Source organism: Ranitomeya imitator, chromosome 6 (genome assembly GCF_032444005.1).
Source record: "Ranitomeya imitator isolate aRanImi1 chromosome 6, aRanImi1.pri, whole genome shotgun sequence".
Classification (NCBI taxonomy): domain Eukaryota; kingdom Metazoa; phylum Chordata; class Amphibia; order Anura; family Dendrobatidae; genus Ranitomeya; species Ranitomeya imitator.
In genome coordinates this window covers 300,517,925-300,538,427 of record NC_091287.1, presented here as the reverse complement: position 1 = coordinate 300,538,427, position 20,503 = coordinate 300,517,925, and the positions used below count along the sequence as shown (strand labels likewise).

Sequence of the window (20,503 nt, the reverse complement as noted above, 5' to 3'; positions counted from 1 at the left end):
GATTGGCCTCGGGGAGACCAAAACATCCAACACCGTGGAGACACCATCACGTGTTTCTCAACGCAGTGATTCCAGAACACTGCCCCCATCCCTTATGTGAAATATGCAGATGCATGTAAAGAAGCTGCGGAGACACCATCACGTGTTTCTCGACGCAAGCAGTGAATAGCCAGGCCTTTCCCCGGGAAGGAACAACCACGGGAAGGGCAGCATCCTATGAAGGAAAGCCACCTATGCCAAGCATGGTATCCATCCACAGACAGCTGTTTCAGGGTTTTTTCCCTTCATCAGTGTGGAGTAGGAATCTGGCTATTAGGAGCAGTGCCTGGTAAAAAGGCTATAAAGGCACAGATGATTGGCCTCGGGGAGACCAAAACATCCAACACCGTGGAGACACCATCACGTGTTTCTCAACGCAGTGATTCCAGAACACTGCCCCCATCCCTTATGGGAAATATGCAGATGCATGTAAAGAAGCTGCGGAGACACCATCACGTGTTTCTTGACGCAAGCAGTGAATAGCCAGGCCTTTCCCCGGGAAGGAACAACCACGGGAAGGGCAGCATCCTATGAAGGAAAGCCACCTATGCCAAGCATGGTATCCATCCACAGACAGCTGTTTCGGGGTTTTTGCCCCTCATCAGTGTGGAGTAGGAATCTGGCTATTAGGAGCAGTGCCTGGTAAAAAGGCTATAAAGGCACAGATGATTGGCCTCGGGGAGACCAAAACATCCAACACCGTGGAGACACCATCACGTGTTTCTCAACGCAGTGATTCCAGAACACTGCCCCCATCCCTTATGGGAAAAATATTTTTTGCGTTACCACATTTTGAGAGCTACAATTTTTCCATATTTTGTTCCACAGAGTCATGTGAGGTCTTGTTTTTTGCGGGACGAGTTGACATTTTTATTGGTAACATTTTCGGGCACGTGACATTTTTGATTGCTTTTTATTCCGATTTTTGTGAAGCAGAATGAACAAAAAACAGCTATTCATGAATTTCTTTTGGGGGGCCATTTATACCGTTCCGCGTTTCGTCATAATACACGCCCTCTGTAGTCCCACTGGCGGTGTCTGGATCTTGATTTTTCTCTTGTGAAATTTCTCATCATGCGTACCAAAAGCGCAAACGCAGGAAAAAATGCATGTAAACGCGTACAAACGCTGCGTTTTTTTAACCGCATGCGACAACGCATGCGTCTAAAAAACGCAACGTTTGTACACGTTTACATGCGTTTTTTTCACCACTTGCGGATGCGTTTTAAACGCTGCGGATTTAAACGCAAATGTGAAACCAGCCTTAGTTCACTCTAAAACACGTATACAGTTCTTGGACTGGACTGCCCGCAGTTGGGTATAATAAAAGTTATTTTTCTTCTCTTACAGGATAGAATGCTGTATATCAGCCCTGAAAGGCGGTGGCCGTGACTCGTATCGGCCAAACGTGATGACAGGTTCCCTTTAAAGGGAATCTGTCACCCCCCTGGACGTGCATGACCTATTAATATGGGCATACAGGTATTAGAAATGTTACACTAGTCCTACCTGAATGCCTCTTATTAATGGTCTTGTTGTGGAGAAATGTTATAGTCTGTATTTATACTAATGATTTGTTCCGTGCGGTGCCTGGAAGAAATCAATGCCCACCCTGTCATCATTATAATACTACCCCCCTTCCAAGCATGTCACTTATGGCCCCAGAATCCTGCACCTGCACTCCCTCAGAAACACATACCTCGTCCTCCCTTCCATGGGCACTGCATTCTGGGATCGTCTGCACAGGCAAGTCACTGTGACCTACGGTATGTGCGTCGATAAGAAGCTCTCCTCACTTCCTACATGCATAGTCATCACTAGGAACCAAATGAACATAGCGATGACTATGGAGGAAGTGGGGACAGCACCTTATCGGCGCGCACAGGGAAGGTCACTGGAGCGGAAGTTGCTGGAGCCTGCATAGAAAATCCATGAATACGCCCCGGAGCCTGGGAGAAATCATTAGCATAAAGACAGAATATAATATTTCTCCACAACAAAACCGCTAATATGAGGCATACAGGTAGGACTAGTTTAACATTTTTATTACCTGTATGCCCATATTAATAGGTCATATATGTTCCAGGGGTTGACAGATTCCCTTTAAGGGTATAAAATTAAAAGTTTGAAAATAGCAAATTTTTGCCAAAATTCTGATATTTTCACAAATATATGCAAAACATATCGACCTAAATTTACCACTAAAGAACAATGTGTCACTAAAAAACAATCTCAGAATCACTGGGATAAGTTGAAACATTACAGACTTTGAACCACATAAAGTGACACTGGTCACTGCAGATATGGGGTTAATCTGCAGGTTAATAGCCTTACTAACATGACCAATGCCCGCACTTAGCCAAATGCTGAGGGGAGAAAAAGAACTTTATACCCTCCACCCCACCCCCACCACTTTCGGGTTTCAGTCATTGGTACGGCGCTGTTGCTGCTTCAGACAGCGTTCTGAGAACCGCACCACCAGCCCTAATGTAGAGCATGCCCCTATCAGCTGCAGGAGGATTCGAGATCCATCCGCGGCTGTTAATATGTTAAATGCCGCTGTCAATCTCTGACAGCGTCATTTAACATGCTTGCGCAGGAAGCGCTTCACTAATCTCGCCCATTGGCATCCGTGTCACATTGCCGGATTGCTATGAGTGCCGCCCAGTGGTCGGTGCTCATAGCAAGTGAGCATTTCTGCTACACAGAGCAGGGATAAAACCCTACTCTGTGTAGCACAAGCGATCGGATGATCGCAGCTTCTAATCTCCTATGGAGACTATTGAAGCAACTGAAAAGTAAAAAAAGTGTTTAAAAATATAAAAAATGTATAAAAGTTCAAATCACCCCCATTCGCTCCATTCAAAATAAAACAGTAAAAAAAATACACATATTTGGTATTTCTGCATTCAGAATCGCCAGATCTATCAATATATAAAAAGAATTAATCCGATCAGTAAACGGCGTAACGAGACAATAAATAAAAACGCCAGAATTAGGTTTTTTTGGTCATCGAAACATTGCATTAAAATGCAATAATGGGCAATCAAAAGATCGTATCTGCACCAAAATTTTATCAATAAAAACGTCAGCTCGGCACGCAAAAAATAAGCCCTCACCCAGCCACACATCATGAGTAATGGAGACGCTATGGGTCTCGAAAATGGCACCTTTTTTTTTCTGTAGAAAATTTGGAATTTTTTTCACCACTTAAATAACAAAGAGCCTAGACATGGTTGGTATCTACAAACACATACTGACCTTGAGAATCATAATGGCAGGTCAGTTCTTGTATTTAGAGAACATAGTAAAAAAAGCAAAACAAAAAATAATTGTGCAATTGCACTTTTTTTGCAATTTCACCAAACTTTTATTTTTTTCCCCCGTTTTTCAGTATACTATATGTCAAAATCAATGGTGGCGTTCATAAGTACATCTCGTCCTGTAAAAAACAAGCCCTTACCTGGCCATATTCATGGAAAAATAAAACATTATGGCTCTAGGAAGAAGAGGAGCAAAAAAGAGAAACTCAAAAACGGAAAAACCCAAGGTGGTGAAGGGGTTAATGCCTTAACCTATCCTGTTGCAGCTGCCACCAGCTCAGGCATTGGTGAGGAATACAGTATACACAGCCGGGGCACTACTGCCAGGGACTGCAGATCAGTGGGGCATTACCGCCAGGGACTGCAGATCAGTGGGGCACTACTGCTAGGGACTGCAGATCAGTGGGGCATTACCGCCAGGAACTGCAAATCAGTGGGGCATTACCGCCAGGGACTGCAGATCAGTGGGGCATTACCGCCAGGGACTACAGATCAGTGGGGCACTACCGCCAGGGACTGCAGATCAGTGGGGCACGACCGCCTGGGACTGCAGATCAGTGGGGCATTACCGCCAGGGACTGCAGATCAGTGGGGCACTACCGCCAGGGACTGCAGATCAGTGGGGCATTACCGCCAGGGACTGCAAATCTGTGGGGCATTACCGCCAGGGACTGCAGATCAGTGAGGCACTACTGCCAGGGACTGCAGATCAGTGGGGTATTACCGCCAGGGACTGCAGATCAGTGGGGCATTATCGCCAGGAACTGCAAATCAGTGGGGCATTACCGCCAGAGACTGCAGATCAGTGGGGCCCTACCACCAGGGACTACAAATCAGTGGGGCACTACCGCCAGGGACTGCAGATCAGTGGGGCACTACCGCCAGGGACTGCAGATTAGTGGGGCATTACCGCCAGGGATTGCAGATCAGTGGGGCACGACCACCTGGGACTGCAGATCAGTGGGGCACGACCGCCTGGGACTGCAGATCAGTGGAGCACTATCGCCAGGTACTGCAGATCTGTGGGGAACTGCCACCAGGGACTCCAGATCAGTGGGGAACTGCCGCCAGGGACTGCAGATCAGTGGGGAACATCTGCCAGGGACTGCAGATCAGTGGGGAACTGCCACCAGGGACTGCAGATTAGTGGGGCACTACCACCTGGGACTGCAGATCAGTGGGGCACTACCACCTGGGACTGCAGATCAGTGGGGCACTACCACCTGGGACTGCAGATCAGTGGGGCACGACCGCCTGGGACTGCAGATTAGTGGGGCACTACGGCCAGGGACTGCAGATCAGTGGGGAACAGCCGCCAGCGACTGCAGATCAGTGGGGAATTGCCATCAGGGACTGCAGATCAGTGGGGAACTGCCACCAGGGACTGCAGATTAGTGGGGCACTACCACCTGGGACTGCAGATCAGTGGGGCACTACCACCTGGGACTGCAGATCAGTGGGGCACCACCACCTGGGACTGCAGATCAGTGGGGCACGACCGCCTGGGACTGCAGATTAGTGGGGCACTACGGCCAGGGACTGTAGATCAGTGGGGAACAGCCGCCAGCGACTGCAGATCAGTGGGGAATTGCCATCAGGGACTGCAGATCAGTGGGGAACTGCCGCCAGGGTCGGCAGATCAATGTGGCACTTCCGTCAGGGACTGCAGATCAGTGGGGCACTACGGCCAGGGACTGCAGATCGGTGGGGGACAGCTGCCAGGGACTGCAGATCAGTGGGGAACTGCCACCAAGGACTGCAGATCAGTGGGGCACTGCCGCCAGGGACTGCAGATCAGTTGGGCACGACTGCCTGGGACTGCAGATCAGTGGGGCACTACGGCCAGAGACTGCAGATCAGTGGGGAACAGCCGCCAGCGACTGCAGATCAGTAGGGAATTGCCATCAGGGACTGCAGATCAGTGGGGAACTGCCGCCAGATCAATGTGGCACTTTCGTCAGGGACTGCAGATCAGTGGGGCACAACGGCCAGGGACTGAAGATCAGTGGGGAACAGCCGCCAGGGACTGCAGATCCGTGGGGAACTGCGACCAAGGACTGCAGATCAGTGGGGCACTACCACCTGGGCCTGCAGATCAGTGGGGCATGACCGCCTGGGACTGCAGATCAGTGGGGCACTACGGCCAGGGACTGCAGATCAGTGGGGAACTGCCATCAGGGACTGCAGATCAGTGGGGAACTGCCACCAGGGACGGCAGATCAATGTGGGACTACCGTCAGGGACCGCAGATCAGTGGGGCACTACCGCCAGGGACAGCAGATCAGTGGGGCACCACCATCAGGGACTGCAGATCAGTGTAGTATGACCGCCTTGGACTGCAGATCAGTGGGGCACTACCACCAGGGACCGCAGATCAGAGGGGCATTACCACGGGGGGGGGGGGATTGCAGATCAGTGACTAGGAGCTGATCTTCAGCCTGAATAGCCGCAGCTGGTCAGGACATGGCGCCCCTTAGGCCGGCGTCACACTTGCGAGTTTTACGGACGTAAGAGCGCAGAAACTACGTCCGTAAAACTCGCAAAACATACGGCCCAATTATTCTCTATGCCTCTGCTCCTATCTGCCGTATTAAACTGATCAGTATTATACGGCTTTCTACGGCCGTACAAAATCACAGCATGCTGCGTTTGTCACCGTACTGCGCAAGAAATACGCCAATGAAAGTCTATGGAAGCGTGAAAAATACGGATTACACACGGACAAGCAGTGTGACTTGCGAGAAATACGCAGCGGTGTTAGAGAGAAAAGCCGGTAATTCAGTGCGGTGTACAGTAAAATCACACTGACAGCTTACAACAGAATAGGTAGAATTAATGTCTACACATAATAATAATCTTTATTTTTATATAGCGCTAACATATTCCGCAGCGCTTTACAGTTTTGCACACATTATCATCACTGTCCCCGATTGGGCTCACAATCTAGAATTCCTATCAGTATGTCTTTGGAATGTGGGAGGAAACCGGAGTGCCCGGAGGAAACCCACGCAAACACGGAGAGAACATACAAACTCTTTGCAGATGTTGTCCTGGGTGGGATTAGAACCCAGGACCCCAGCGCTGCAAGGCTGTAGTGCTAACCACTGCGCCACCGTGCTGCCCATATATATATGTCATTGAGACACATATATGTATATATATTAATATTTATTCCAGCGCTATACAGCTTGAAAGCCGGTAATTCAATTATCGGCTTTTTCTTTCTCCTTCCTAAACCCGACATGATATGAGACATGGTTTACATACAGTAAACCATGTCTTCTCTCCATTTTTTTTGCATATTCCACACTACTAATGTTAGTAGTGTGTATATGCAAAATTTGGCCGTTCTATCTACTAAATTAAATTGGTTGTTCCTAGATCGTGGGAACTTTCCTAGAAAGCTCCCAGGCTCGAGTTCATATGAGGACAACCAGCAGAGGGCGCCCCCTTATGAACTCGAGTCTGGGAGCTTTCTAGGAAAGTTCCCACAATCTAGGAACAACCAGCAGAGGGCGCCTCACCGCAAATGAAGGTAAATATAGGTCATTGACCTACTTTACCTTCATTTTCCGGGGTTTTTGCAGCCATGAGCATCATTGCATTAGCAAAGCTTGTGGATGCAAATTAATTTAACCCCTTCAGATGGATTTACATCGTTGGACGTTACAGATCTGCGGAGGGTAAGGATATTGTTGGTTTATTATGTTTTTTTTTTTTTTACAGAACGAGGGTCTTCAGTGACTGGATTGGGCGTAGAATAAAATACTCCAACAACCATTGTTTTTATTTCATTAAAATAATTTTAAATAATGTGTTTTTTTATTTAACCCTTTACTACAATTGGATTAATAATGGATAGGTGTCATAATTGACGCCTCTCCATTATTAATTTGGCTTAATGTCACCTTACAATAGCAAGGTGGCATTAACCCTTCATTACCCCATATCCCACCGCTACATGGGAATGTGAAGAGAGTGGCCAAGTGCCAGAATAGGCGCATCTTCCAGATGTGCCTGTTCTGGGGTGGTTGGGGGCAGGTGTTTTTAGCCAGGGGGGGGGGGGGGGGGGGCAATAACCATGGACCCTCTCCAGGCTATTAATATCTGCCCTCAGTCACTGGCTTTACTACTCTGGCGGAGAAAATTGCGCGGGAGCCCACGCCAATTTTTTCCGCCATTTAACCCTTTAATTTAGTAGATAGAACGGCCAAATTTTGCATATACACACTACTAACATTAGTAGTGTGGAATCTGCAAAAAAAATGGAGAGAAGACATGGTTTACTGTATGTAACCATGTCTCAAATCATGTCGGGTTTTAGGAAGGAGAAAGAAAAAACCGTTAATTGAATTACCGCCTTTCAAGCTGTATAGCGCTGGAATAAATATTAATATATATACATATATGTGTCTACTGACATATATATATATATATATATATATATATGACAGTATATATATATTTTTTTTGGGGGGACACATGGATCCCTTGTATATCCGTATGTCGGTTTTGCAAGCCTGTGAGAAAACCACGCAGTACGGATGCCATACGGATTACATACGGAGGATGCCATGCGCAAAAAACGCTGACACACCCTGCCTACGGAGGAGCTACGGACCACTATTTTCAGGACTTTTCAGCGTATTACGGCCGTAATATACGGACCGTATTGTTTTACGCTGTGTGTGACGCCGGCCATACTCAGACTGAGACTACTGGACATGTGAGTCCGGCCTCAGTGTGCGCTGCTCTGTGCCTGCTGTCCTCTGTATACTTCTCCATGCTACCTTGACTTGTCAGGATAAGGTTTGCTCACTGTGATCACCGGTAGGTATAGGTAACTTTACTTAGTTTACCCTTTAACCTGTACACAGCACACCTTCAGCAGATATAGAGATCCCTCGGTAGGTAAAGCAGCACTGACTCCAGCACTAGCAGTAATGTGGTGCAGAGCATAAATAGTGCAGTGAAAACAGCTATCGATAAAGGTCCACAAGATGAACGCTCTCCCATCTGCAGCCCTGTCACAAAGTCACAGACAGCGACGTGAACAGCACCCGCGCATGCTCAGTCAGCTCTGCTCAAGCGTCCTCGGTATTACTTCAGGTCAGGAAGGGCAGTCACATGACTGTCCTCAGCCAACAAAGGAACTGTCCTGCGCGCATGCCTACTACTCAGCTCTTGGTCTTCCTGTCTCCATGTTTAACCCTGGCACTCACACAGTCAGTCACACAGTCACAGAGGTAAGAGAGGTCGGGCATGGAGGAGCTCCCCTGCATTCACCCACCAGGCTGTCCAGCACCCCCTGTTCTCCCAGAGCACAGGACTAGTAGAGTAGGTGCAGACCTCAAAGAATACCCGTGTGTGTGTATAATATCTAATGGAGAACCATATATTGTGCCCTGTCAGCGCAGAGCTGTGTGCTCAGTGTTATTCCTGCTGTTTTCTCACTTATTGTGGAGTTTATTGCTTGGAAGCTGGGAGAACTTGTAGTTATTGGGAATATCAAGATTTCCAGCTAAAGCAGCATTTTTTACATGGAGAGATGTCACCAGGGGCGCGAAATGACCCCAGGCCCAAGCCTCCACGTTCAGGTGACGATGCGTGTTTGACGCTGCTTAGAGCCGCAGCGTCCAGATGTTACAGCATAGTGGAGGGGATTTCATGAAATCCCGTGTCCACTATGCGGTAAAACACGTAGGTGTCTGACCCGCGTAAACGGACATGCGGTGCGTCTTTTCAGAATGCAGCTTGTCTGTTTACAATGCGGTGACGCTCCGTCGTCGCGCCGTAAACTCACCATAGACTATAATTAGATGCGGTAAAAATCTAATGATTAGTCACATGCGTAGAAACTGCTTAAATGCAGCTTACTACACACGTCTGCCAGCTCACCTGTCCCGCCGCCGGAAGTCCCTCGTCCACAGCAGTTCTCGCGATAACTTATCGCGAGAACTGCCGTGCACGTGAGTGGGACTTATCTCCGGTCACTAGTCTGGTTCTCACAAACCGCTGATCAGCTGATTGTGAGAACGCTGCAGTGTAGGTGATCGCTGGAGAGTTATCTCCGGCGATCATCTACCGGCTCTGCTACATCTGGATGTCAGGCATCCAGATGTAGCCGAGCTGGACTCGTCTAGACTGTGTTCACATACAACACACCATGCGACCTGCACCATGCGACCTGCACCATGCGACCTGCACCATGCGACATGAAACATGCACCATAGGACATAAAACATGCACCATACACCACATACATACACTACATACATATAGATATACAGTACAATAAACAGAGTACATAATCACCATCACCTTGATCCCTGAAGCCATTGTCACCTGTAAAACATATTAAAATAATAAACAAACACTATACTCCCTGAGTCCGCAGACATCCAATTAAAACATGTGTCCCACGACGATCTCCTTTGGAGAGCAGCTACATCAGCTAATGCGACCGCTCTCCAGGGGCTCCAGGAATACAATGACAGAAGGTATCCTTCAGCAATGCATTCCTACGCCCCTGTGAGAAATAGTCCCTAGTCTCACTTGTGGCACTGCTGTGTGGGAAAATTCCCATGCAGCTTTTGCCATAAAGTGAGACCCTGAACTAAGGTAACCTCAGTAATACACAGCAGGACCCATTGTCTCCTGTCAGTGTGTCACTGGAGGGCCTAGAGAGCAGTGACATCACCCGATGTCACTGTTCTATAGGGCAGATCGTCATGGGACATTCGTTATTAATTGGACTATGGCGGATAGGTAGTATACGGTTGGTTTATTATTTTAATTTTTTATGCATGTGATCGAGTATGGTAAGTATGATTAAATGAAGAATATTAAAATACTATGTTCTGGCTATGTCTTTAATTTTTTTTAACCCTTTCACTTCTCTAGGATTAATAATGGATAGGCGTCTTATTGACCCCTCTCCATTATTAACCAGGCTTAATGTCACCTTATAATAGCAAGGTGACATTAACCCCTTATTACCCCATATTCCACCGCTACAGGGGAGTGGGAAGAGAGGGGCTAAGTGCCGGAAATGGCGCATCCTATAGATGCGCCATTTCCGGGGCGGCTGGGGGCTGGTATTTGTAGCCGGGGGGGGGGGAAATAACCATGGCCCCTCTCTAGGCTATGAATATCAGCCCGCAGCTGTCTGCATAGCCTTTCTAGCTATAAAATATAGGGAGACCCCACGTCATTTTTTTTGGGGGGGTCCCCTTAATTTAATAGCCAGTAAAGGCTACACAGACAGCTGCGGGCTGATATAGCCTAGAGAGGGACCATGGATATTACCCCCGTCCCAGGCTACAAATATTGGCCCCCAGCCGTCGGCTTTCCCCCTCTGGCACAGAAAATTGCGCGGGAGCCCACGCCATTTTTTTTCCGTTTTTTTTTTTTTTTTTTTTTTTAAATTAAACATTCATAAACATCGGCCTTGCTATTACATATCTACTAGATGGTGGCCCGATTCTAACGCATTGGGTATTCTAGAATATGTATGTATGTACGTCGTGCTGTGAGTGGGGGTTAAATTCCGCGCCAATATCTCTGATTGGTTGCGGCTGGCCGTGTAGTATATAGCACAGCCACGTAGTATACAGCAGCCACGTAGTATATAGAACAGCCCATGTAGTATACAGCAGCCACGTAGTATATAGCACAGCCCACGTAGTATATAGCACAGCCCACGTAGTATATAGCACAGACAGCCATGTAGTATATAGCAGCCACGTAGTATATAGCAGCCACGTAGTATGTAGCACAGGCCACATAGTATATAGCACAGACAGTCATGTAGTATATAGCAGCCACGTAGTATATAGCACAGGCCACGCAGTATATAACTGCCCACGTAGTATACAGCAGTGTGGGCACCATATCCCTGTGAAAAAAAGAATTAAAATAAAAAATAGTTATATACTCACCTTCCGTCTTCCACCGAAGCTGTTCCGCTCCTCGCGATGCTCTCGGCAGCTTCCGTTCCCAGAGATGCATTGCGAAATTACCCAGATGACTTAGCAGTCTCGCGAGACCGCTAAGTCATCTGGGTAATTTCACAATGCATCACTGGGAATGGAAGCTGGTGGCAGCATTGCGCGCATCGGTGGACGTCGGAAGGTGAGAATAGCACCATTTGTAAAAAATTATTTTTAACATATCTTTTTACTATTGATGCTGCATAGGCAGTTGCTCCGGGATGGGGCGACACACTGGCACTGACTGGAGGGGGGTAGGGAGGGGCCAACTCGCGGCCGGACTAAGCCTGTCGCTGACTTGGGATTTCCGTTACAGACAGAAAGACAGACAGACAAACAGACGGAAGTACCCCTTAGATTATCCATCTATCTATATAATCATCTATCTATAGATATATTTATAGATAGATATATTGATAGATACATAGATATACTAAACATCGGGCTTGGCATTATCTATCTATCTATCTATCTATCTATCTATCTATCTATCTATCTATCTATCTATCTATCTATCTATCTATCTATCTATCTATCTATCTATCTATCTATCATCATCTATCTATCTATTATCTATCTATTGATATATCTATTGATAGATGTATTTATAGATAGGTAATAGATCCAATAGATAGATACGATAGATCTATCTATCATCTATCGATCTATCTGTTATCTATCATCTATCTGTCTGTGTGTGTAAACATTATTCTTCAATGGAGTATGTAAATGAAGAGGTTGGCCAAGAAATGACATCACCCTTTTTTTTGGTATATCTTTATTGAGCTTACAAAAACACACACAAATCCGCATGAAAAACGTGTAAAAAAAAAATGCATGAAAAACGCACGTGACCTGCCAGTGACCTCAGGTGCAGATTCTACCTGCATTAAATCCTGATGCAATCCTGAACGTGGACACACACCCTTAGTGACACTTCGCTCTCTGCCCCTACATCAGGCTGCTCTCAGGTTACATAGCAAAAACCTTCTGACAGATTCCCTTTAGCAGTGTGTAGGTCTCCCTCATGTCACCAAAACTCTACGGGAATGCTAATTGTTTTGTATTAAGGCACCTATAATAGCAATTTTTGTGCAGACTGTCAATGTATTGGATGACAAATCACTGATGTCTGAATGAGCCCTCACGGTACGTTCACAAGACCATGTTTTCGGTCCGAGTGCTGTCCGTGGGCAGCTCACTGACAGATGGAACTATAGAGGGCTGTTCAGATGATTTTTGTCACATGGACCGAATGACTGTGTGAAGAAAATGGCAGAATGCAATAGTGTTTTCTGTATTTCGAGAATATTTGGATCATTGTTATAGCGTCCAATTTTTAGATTGCAATTCTTGAAATAAGGAATGGTTTTTGGTTTTGTAAATTTGATTACTGTGTGAACTCGGGGTTAGGCTTTGTGTGTACAGCATTCGATCGTTGTGTAGCTTAGATGCCAAAGACCATAAGAGTATCATTTCGACCCTTGCTGTGTGGTATATGTGCGTATTCCTATATAGAGAGCCAGAACAAAAAATATATCCTTATTCACTTCACGTTAGTGGTTTTATTGTTATGGCTGATTGGTATATATATCGTTATGCATATAGGCCCCAATTCATCAAGACTGGAGTAAGATTTCTGACGTTGAGAACACCACAGCTCATCATGTATTAGACAAGCTATGGCGTAACGCATCTCTGTTCTGCCCACATTTTTGAAGCTGGGAGAAACTAGGACAAAAACGCCAAAAGTTGCAAAATATTTGACATTTTTCAATGCAATGTACGCCAGAATTCTTTCGAAATGACTTTGATGAATCTGGTAAAAAATAGGTACATTTTTTTTCCATTGATGTCTGGCTTCTGAAATAGTAAAATTGGTCCCTGCAAAGACTATACTTAGGGTAAGTTCACACTAGGTGTTTTTTCAGCGTTTTTTTGCTGCAGCAAACCTGGTCTCTTGGCAGGAAAGAAGCTGCAGATAAAAGTACCATATATACTCGAGTATAAGCCAACCCGAGTATAAGCCGACCCCCTAATTTTGCCACAAAAAACTGGGAAAACTTATTGACTCGAGTATAAGCCTAGGGTAGGAAATGCAGCAGCTACCGGTGAATTTCAAAAATAAAAATAGATGCTCCATACCGTTCATTATTGCCCCATAAGATGCTCCATATAAAGCTGTGCCACATATAATGCTCCATATTGTTCGTTATTGCCCCATAGATGCTCCATATAAAGCTGTGCCATATATACCGTAATGCTCCATACTGTTCATTATTGCCCCATAGATGTGCCATATAAAACTGTGCCATATAGTGCTCTGCACCGTTCATTATTGCCCCATAGATATGCCATATAAAGCTGTGCCATATAGTGCTCTGCACCATTCATTATGGCCCCATAGATGTGCCATATAAAGCTGTGCCATAGAGTGCTCTGCACCGTTCATTATTGCCCCATAGATGTGCCATAGAAAGCTGTGCCATATAGTGCTCTGCACCGTTCATTATTGCCCCATAGATGTGCTATAGAAAGCTCTGCCATATAGTGCTCTGCACCGTTCATTATTGCCCCATAGATGTGCCATAGAAAGCTCTGCACCGTTCATTATGGTCCCATAGATGTGCCATAGAAAGCTCTGCCATATAGTGCTCTGCACCGTTCATTATTGCCCCATAGATGTGCAATAGAAAGCTCTGCTACCAGTATATATAATGCTGCGGCTGCTGCAATAAAAAAAAATGCCATACTCACCTCTCTTGCTTGCAGCTCCTCAGCGTCCCGTCCCGGCGTCTCTCCGCACTGACTGTTCAGGCAGAGGGCGGCGCACACTAGTACGCCATCGCGCCCTCTGACCTGCACAGTCAGTGCGGAGAGACGCCGGGAAGATGGAGCGGCGCCCGGCGGGTGGAACGCGGACAGGTGAATATGTAATACTTACCTGCTCCCGGCGTCCTGCTCCTTCTCCCGGACAGCTGGTCTCCGGGTGCCGCAGCCTCTTCCTCTATCAGCGGTCACCGTTACCGCTGATTAGAAAAATGAATATGCGGCTCCAGCCCTATGGGAGTGGAGTCCATATTCATTTCTCTAATGAGCGGTCTCACGTGACCGCTGAACAGGGGAAGAGCTGCGGCACCCGAAGACCGTGGGACTGCAGGGACAGCGCCAGGAGCCCCGGAAGCAGGTAAGTATGCCTCAGACCTCTCCCCCTCACCCGCCGACCGTGACTCGAGTATAAGCCGAGAAGGGGCACTTTCAGCCCAAAAATTTGGGCTGAAAATCTCGGCTTATACTCGAGTATATACGATATGTTTTTTGATGCAGTTTTGGCATGCTCGATTTGTCTCTTGTGCATGCTGATAAAGTTTAGTGTTGAAAAAAAAGTCCTATTCCAAAGAATCAGGTTTTGACACACAAAAAACGCAGCAAAACCTGATACCTGCGTTTTTAGTGTAATGAGTGAAAAACGCTGATAAAATGCTGAAAGAAGTGACATGCTCCATTCTGCAAAAAACATGCAAAGTACAAAATCCTGATGGCAAAAAACAAGTTGTGTACATAAGATATCTGAAATCTCTGGTATTGTAAAATGCAGCTGAAAATTTGCATTAAAAAAGCTGCAAAGAAGCCTAGTGTGAAATTAGCCTTACACCAGACGCAAGAAGACTTGTACTCTAGTGCCACCTATTGGAAGTAGCAATCCTAAAAGTCAATATTAATCCTTTATGAGCCTTGCTAAATGACTTATAAATAAAAGCCAAACCAGAATCTCAATTTGCAGACACCTGTTTCAGGGTGTTGCCCCCCTTCGTGTAAAGCATGAGATCTGATTTGGCTGTATGAGAGACATCTGACTGGGGCCTTAGGGGTAATTATTAGATCTCACGTGTTGCACTGAGGAGGAGTAACACCCAGAAACACGTGTCTGCAAATTGAGATTCTGGTTTGGATTTTATTCTAAGTCGTGTAGCAAGGCTCGTTAAAGGATCAGTATTGGCATTTAGGATTGCCACTTCCATTGTTTGGCACTAGAGTTCAAGTCCTCTTCCTTTCTGAAGAAACATGCATACTAGCATACTACAAATCTGCCACACGTGAACATGTCCTGAGAGTTTGCCAGTTCCTGATTATATGTATTTTCTACACCAGCCTCTGTCCGTCTTTTTTTTCCTTAAACTTCACTATTATTGTAGTAATTAGACTTGGATTTATTAATTTAGTGACAAATTCTTGGTCCTTTGGGTCACACACAGATGATCAGGACTTTCTCAACTGTATACATTCACTGACCGAGATGCTATTGAGATCTGCAATCAGAGCTCAGCTTTGGAGCGGTCCTTCTCCTTGGAGCCAGTCAGCAGTAGCCGTGCTTTCCTATAGGAAGAGGTTGTTGTCCAGTTCTTCTGACAGGTCACATCACACAGGTATGTTCCTCTTTTAGATTTCTTTCCACCGAGGGTCAAAGTTTTATAAACTTCGAAAGACCGCCAATTCTTTTATTCCCCAACGTAATATAAAAATAACAACTACTCACCTACTGCACTGGCATTGCTCCAGTGTTATCAGCGCTATCGGAGCTCGTGTGACCTTGTTATGCCATATGAGTGCTGCAGCCCCTAATAGGATGCTTTGTCTGAGTGAAATGTGAGAACTGCTGCGCTGATTGGCGCATCGGTGCCTTTACAGTGATATCAGCATGTGTTATTTTACTGTCTGAGTAGCTGACAACCCCTTTAACTATAATTTAATTTATACAGTGAAATATGCTCTTTAAAGGTGTAATAAAATAAATATCACCATGATTGTACTTAGCAACATATTATCTATTTACTTCTATGGCTTTATATCACTATTTTTCAGAAAACTTGAATAGGATGTTATAAAGATTAATAGATTTGTCTCTAAACAATGTTTGGAGTGGAGTCTGTGGACTTCTTAAAGGGAATCTGTCAGTAGGATCAATCCTCCTAAGCCATCTATATTGGCATGTAGGTAATAGGAACCTGAATAAAGTGATACTGTGAAATCTGCAATCCGGTGTCTTACTCCAGAAAATCCACATTTTTTTTCCTTTGTACTGTATATACTCGAGTATAAGTCTACCCGAGTATAAGCCGAGTCACCTAATTTTGCCACAAAAAACTGGGTAAACTTATTGATTCGAGTATAAGCCGGGTATGCATTACCCCTCATCCCTATCCTTGTATGCATGGTTCCCCCGTCCCTGTCCTTGTATGCATTGTTCCCCCGTCCCTGTCCTTGTATGCATGGTTCCCCCGTCCCTGTCCTTGTATGTATGGCTCCCCCGTCCCTGTCCTTGTATTCATGGCTCCTCCGTCCCTGTCCTTGTATGCATGGCTCCCCGTCCATGTTCTTGTATGCATGTCTCCTTATCCCCTATCTCTGTATGAATGCATACAATAAAAAACACAACCTACTTACCTTCCCTGCACGCCCTCGCTGCATTTCGTCCCGGCGCCAGTAGCTCTTTCTGCCGAGCGATCACGTGGCCCCGCTCATTAAAGTAATGAATATTCACTCCATGCCTATGGGAGTGGAGAGGCATGAATATTCATTACCTTAATAAGCGGGGCCCTGTGATCGCTCGGCAGGAAGAGCTGCTGGTGCCGGAATGAACGAGATGAAGCGAGGGCGTGCAGGGAAGGTAAGTAGGATGTGTGCTAGAAGGCTGCGGCTGTAACTGTGCGGTCTATAAGAGAAGGAATATTCACAGCCTGGAAGATATAAATTACATAAAGTGGTAAAAGATGACTTATTCACAATAAGGCATCTAATATGAGGCTGGGTCTGCACTCATTTTCCTGCAGCTCTGGGGTGGCGCTGGTGTCACTAAGTGCTTTTATCTCAGACCTCTTATGATATATGTTTCACAATTAGGAGATGCGGTGGTGTAGATACGGAGTGCTGGCGCTGCACTCGCCTCTCCCATAGCTTCAATCATCATGGATCCAGGACATCTTCAGAAGACGGCAATGCAAGAAACTATAGTAAGAAACCGCTTCCCCCTGACGTCCTGTTCCAGTAGGGGATTAGACGCCACAGGGAAGTGCTTCCTGTGATGTCCTGTTAGAAAACTTTCTCAAATGAAGTGTCACAGGAAGTGAAGTAAAAAAAAACAACACATTTAAAGGTTGGCAGGATAGGGAGAAGGGTAGGGCATTTTATAATAAAGCTAATTCTAAAAGTGGTTAGGGTGTAGAGACAGATATTTAGAAAGGACATTTTAGGTACTGGACCACCCCTTTTAAGCACGTGTTAGACCAATCGTGTGAACTAGAATGGTGGTCAGCTGTACATGTATGACTCAACATATCGAAGTGCTGTAGAGGAAACTGATAAGCTATTCTTTCTAACAGGGCTAGATGGGTGCAAGACCCCAAATTAATATTCATAAAAGTAATTTTTAGAGCTTGTGCAGAGCGATTTGCAGTACCCTGTCCCTAAGCCAGGTTTTCTCATGTGCATCACAGTGTAACTATGATGATGTGCCAGGCCAGCTAATTAAAAGAAGTGGGTAAGGCTACTTTCACACTAGCATCGGAATCTCCCCGTCGCAATGCGTCGGGGAGAGATTCCGACGCTAGCGTTTGCTGCATTGCACAATGGAGGCAGCGGATGCATTTTTCCGGCGCATCCGCTGCCCCATTGTAAGGTGCGGGGAGGTGGGGGGCGGAGTTCCGGCCGCGCATGCGTGGTCGGAAAAAGCGGTCCGTCAGGAGCAAAAAACGTTACATGTAGCGTTTTTTGCTCCCGACGGTCCGCCAAAGCACGACGCATCCGTCGCTCGACGGATACGAAGTGTGGCAATCCGTCGCAAATGCGTCGTCAATGCAAGTCTATGGGGAAAAAACCCATCCTGCAAGCACTTTTGCAGGATGCGTTTTTTCTGCAAAACGACGCATTGTGACGGATTGCAGAAAACGCTAGTGTGAAAGTAGCCTTAGAAGCTGTTCTTCAGGCTCCTGTCCAGTGACCAGAGATCAATTGGGTGCTACTGGACCATGTTCTGCAAATCGAGTCGCGCCAACTCTAGTCATCTTGATTTTAAAAATACAGTAAAAAATGAGTCTTCTATGCTATTCTATACAGCAAGAAAATGGAAACTCTCATCATATATTGGGACCCTATGGGTGAGTTTGACATATGCACCGAAATCATTCAGGAAATGGGCAGGGGAAACATAGTGTGAAGTTAACCTTAGAAAAAAATGCAAACCAATTAAGGCCATGTTCACACAGTGCGTTTTTTACCGCGGAACCGCGGCGGTTTTGCCGCTGCGGTTCCGCGGCTGTTTTCCATGCAGGGTACAGTACACTGTACCCTATGGAAAACAGGACACACTGTGCACATGGTCCGGAAATTGTAAAAAAAAAGACGCGCTGAATAGCTCCCGGAAAAAAGAAGGAGCATGTCAATTCTTTTTCCGGAGCCGCAGCGGTTCTGCACCCATAGACCTCCATTGTGAGGTCCAAACCGCAGTAAAACCCGCAGATCAAAAATATATCTGCGGGTTTTACTGCGGTTTGATGTGCAGAACCGCTGCAGCAGGAAGTGCGGGGAGCGGGCGGAAGTGCGTGGGCGGAGTGTGGCTGCCCCCCCCGTGCTCCGATCCCGCCCCCCCGTGCTCCGATGCCCCCCCCCAGTGCTCCGATGCCCCCCCCCAGTGCTCTGATGCCCCCCCCGTGCCCTAATCTCCCCCCCTTATACTCACCCGGCGTCCCGGTGTCCGTCCGGCCGTCTTCTCCCTGGGCGCCGCCATCTTGCAAAATGGCGGGCGCATGCGCAGTGCGCCCGCCGAATCTGCCGGCCGGCAGATATGGCGGGCGCATGCGCAGTGCGCCCGCCGAATCTGCCGGCCGGCAGATTCGTTCCAAAGTGCATTTTGATCACTGAGATATAACCTATCTCAGTGATCAAAATAAAAAAATAGTAAATGACACCCCCCCCCCTTTGTCACCCCCATAGGTAGGGACAATAAAAAAAATAAAGAATTTTTTTTTTTTTTTTTTTTCACTAAGGTTAGAATAGGGGTAGGGGTAGGGTTAGGGGTAGGGTTAGGGGTAGGGTTAGGGTTAGGGGTAGGGTTAGGGGTAGGGTTAGGGTTAGGGGTAGGGTTAGGGTTAGGGGTAGGGTTAGGGGTAGGGTTAGGGTTAGGGGTAGGGTTAGGGTTAGGGGTAGGGTTAGGGTATTTTCAGCCATTTTAACCCTAAAAAAATTCCTAGAAAACACACAGACTCTGGCTAGAAAACTGCATCAAAAAAACGCATCAAAAAACGCATCAAAAACGGACCAAAAAAGGACCAAAAAAAGGACCTGCGTTTTCTGCCAAGAGCTGCAGTTTTTTAAAAAACAGTCAGGAAAAAAAAAGGATGGAAATCCTGAACGTGTGAACATACCCTAAAAGGAGAACACATGTTAGAAATGCTGCTTATTTTTAGGAATGACAGAGCAGATATTGATTTTAATTTCCTAAGTGGGGGGAAGATTTCCTCCCAATTTCACATCATAAATTAGCCCTAAATGAAGTCTCATTCAAAAACTACCTGCACTTTCCTTGTTGATCCCTACACATTTCACTGCTAAAATGCGACATGTCCTCACCTGAGAGATGGTTACGGTGCAGTGTGTCAAAGCCTGGAATGGTTTGGAGATTATGTCCGAAAGGTATAATTTACCTTTGTTATGAAACCAATGGTTTTGTACCATGCATACCTTTTAAATGGAATCTGTTACCAGGTTTTTGCTATGTAATTTTAGAGCACCACCATGTAGGGGCAGATTACCTGATTCCAGCAATGTGTCAGTTTACTGGACTGCTTGGTGTATTTAATTTTTTTTTATTTTTATAAAAATCAATTTTATCTTTCAATGCTGTGCTCTGTACAACCCTGCCCACACCACTGATTGACCACATTACGTGCACAGTGTGCATAGGCATAAAGCTGTTTATCACTGATGGGACCAGGCTTATACAAAGCTTATGAATATGAAGGACTACATGGCAGCAGTTCTAATAGTCTTATAGTGATATACTCCTTTTGATAAAACTGTGATTTTTTTTTTTTAATTGAAACTGCAGAAAGCAGCCCAATAAGTGACACATCACTGGAATCAGGCTCTATGCTG

The 20,503-nt window shown here is 46.1% G+C and overlaps 1 protein-coding gene across 2 annotated transcripts in view; it reads left to right on the top strand.

Moving 5' to 3' along the window:
- Window positions 1-8,547: 8,547 nt before the first annotated feature.
- Window positions 8,548-20,503, top strand: part of LOC138642496 (enoyl-CoA hydratase EchA19-like) — a 137,442-nt gene continuing 125,486 nt past the window's right edge. The window contains exons 1-2 of one of the 2 annotated variants that reach the window (XM_069730685.1): window positions 8,548-8,608; window positions 15,610-15,780. In XM_069730685.1, coding sequence (XP_069586786.1) covers window positions 15,651-15,780 — 130 coding nt within the window. In that variant the 5' untranslated portion in view covers window positions 8,548-8,608; window positions 15,610-15,650. The remainder of the gene's footprint in view (window positions 8,609-15,609; window positions 15,781-20,503) is intronic. The other variant, XM_069730688.1, reaches the window with a different exon arrangement.